This window comes from Empidonax traillii, unplaced genomic scaffold, assembly GCF_003031625.1.
Source record: "Empidonax traillii isolate 1590-97213 ecotype Southwest subspecies unplaced genomic scaffold, ASM303162v1 scaffold3485:size17097, whole genome shotgun sequence".
Taxonomy (NCBI): Eukaryota; Metazoa; Chordata; class Aves; order Passeriformes; family Tyrannidae; genus Empidonax; species Empidonax traillii.
Genome location: NW_020958678.1, coordinates 15,026 through 17,097, shown reverse-complemented (window position 1 = coordinate 17,097; position 2,072 = coordinate 15,026). Strand labels below are relative to the sequence as shown.

The 2,072-nt window shown below is 50.6% G+C and overlaps 1 protein-coding gene across 1 annotated transcript; it reads left to right on the top strand.

The window, feature by feature from the left end:
- The first annotated feature begins 17 nt into the window (after positions 1–17).
- Positions 18–1,724, top strand: LOC114072570 (cytochrome P450 2J1-like). The gene is made up of 3 exons (XM_027910447.1): positions 18–54; positions 524–662; positions 1,189–1,724. Exons 2-3 carry the CDS (start codon positions 536–538, stop codon positions 1,362–1,364), a joined length of 303 nt encoding a protein of 100 aa, XP_027766248.1. The 5' UTR covers positions 18–54; positions 524–535; the 3' UTR covers positions 1,365–1,724.
- Positions 1,725–2,072: the final 348 nt, after the last annotated feature.

The following is a 2,072-nucleotide window of genomic DNA, read 5'->3' as shown; positions in this document are numbered from 1 at the left end:
GTGCCAAGAATAGCAGTAAAGGACACGACTCTGGATGGCTTCTTCATCCCAAAGGTAAGCTCATTCCTGAGCACTGGGACCTTTTGGAGACTCCCAGCTCCCCAGGCACGACTCACCAGGCCAGGCCCCTCCTGCACAGACACACTGTCCCTGCCCTGTCCAGAGTTCACTCCTGCTGAATGTGGATTGTTGCCATCCAACCAACCAATATTCTCCAGCTCCCCAAAAGGTGCAGAGCCCTACAGGCTGCCACACCCCCCGGGCACAGATCCCAGCTCACAGAGCTCTTACAGGAACCCTGTCCCGAGATTACAGCAGACCAAAGGGAAGCTGAGGAGGACAAAACGTGGTTCTATAATCACTGCACCTCCAAAGACACCCTGGCCCTGCAAGGGTTCTTAAAACAAATAATTGCAGTAGAATTTGACTCTGGATGTTCTTCCTGGAGAGACTGGAAGATAAAGCTGCCCCTCCTGCTGTCTGCCACTGCAAGTGTGATCTATTTTTCTTTTTCTCCTCTTAGGGAACTATTGTGATGACAAATATAACCTCTGTGATGTTTGACAAAAATGAGTGGGAAACCCCCGACACTTTCAACCCGCAGCATTTCCTGAAGGACGGGAAGTTCTGGAAAAGGGAATCATTTCTGGCATTTTCTATTGGTAGGATGTGCTGAATTGTGCTGAGGCACGGGCCTTTGGGTTTCCAACTGCATGATGGAGATAGAGAGGAAAACAGTGATGGAAATGGCAGATGCACCCAGGAGATGCCGCTCTAACAGTGGCCATTTGATCATCCCAAAGCAGCACAACCACTCTCAGAGCCTGCTCTTGTCTCTCTTTTTAAATGCAAAGAAGGGAGATAAGGATGAAGAAAAATCCCATATAATTCCAGACACCCCAGGAACACCTGCACCATGGCAGGAGCATCGCTCTGTGCTGCTGCTCCCACATGGCTGAGTTCACTGGGGCCTCACTGATGCCACCCCAGGCTACCCCAGCCAGCAGCTTCCCTGGGGAGGTGGCTTTTAGCACCCCTGTTTCCCATGCCAGCATCACACACCTTCTCAGTTTGGGCTGCAAAACTCATCCTGGGAAGGGATCAGGGACCATGGTCCTAAGGGAAGGCAGAATCACTTCCATCATCAAAGGCTCAGTCTGAGGATGCCGTGGGTTCTTGTTTCCGCAGGGAAGCGCGCCTGCCTGGGCGAGTTGCTCGCCCGCTCCGAGCTCTTCCTCTTCTTCACATCTCTGCTCCAGAAATTCACCTTCCAGGCACCTCCGGACACCACGCTCAGCCTCCAACCCGTGATGGGCATCACGATGGCCCCACAGCCCTACAAGATCTGCGCTGTGCCTCGGTAGGGCAGCCTTGGCTGCCGTCCTCACAGGGAAAATCCTTTGTCAGGAACACTGAAAACAAGCCCTCAAGAGCTTGTCTGTGCTAATCAAATAAAAAACAAAAAAGCTGCAAAAAAATAATCCTTCTGTTGCTTGGGAGCACTTTACCTAAAGTGCAAGGGAAGCAGAAGCAGCACAGAGTGTTGGAAGGGTCATGACTATGGCGCTCACCACTGGTTGTCAGGAAGGAAGTGGCTTTGTGGTGAGAAGTCACCAGTTCAACACGTCCCTTCTCATTGTGCCAAAGATTTGGGGCTGTGCAAGATGGGCATGGACACAGTGTGGGGCCGAGGAAGTGGATTGGGACGTGGCCCCCTCAGTGACGGACATACTGCTCCTGCCCATCCCAGCTCTCTTTGGATAAGAGTTCAATAAACATACAACTTACTGTAAAGAGCTTTTCCATTTCCATGGCCAAGTATTTATGCTTAGAGATGCTGTCTCCTGGCTGCTTCTGTCTGAAGTGGAGTCCCAGCAAAGATTGTTCTTTTTTCTCTTTCTTTGGCTTCTCACCTTTCATAAAAGACTTTTCAATGGGCACTCACATAGGACACAGAAGAGTTAAGAGGAAAAGAGGATTACATTGAGTTCCCTTTCAACTGGTTTCTGCCTACATCCCTGGCAGTAACCACTTTGCTGCAGTACAAAGCAATCACTGTGCAGTGGCAGATT

What these genes read in the sequence shown, in the direction of transcription:
- LOC114072570 (XM_027910447.1), top strand. Translation starts at nt 536, where the DNA reads ATGACAAATATAACCTCTGTGATGTTTGACAAAAATGAGTGGGAAACC. An exon ending in ATTTCTGGCATTTTCTATTG is followed by an intron (nt 663 to 1,188) that starts GTAGGATGTGCT and finishes TTGTTTCCGCAG; the next exon opens with GGAAGCGCGCCTGCCTGGGC.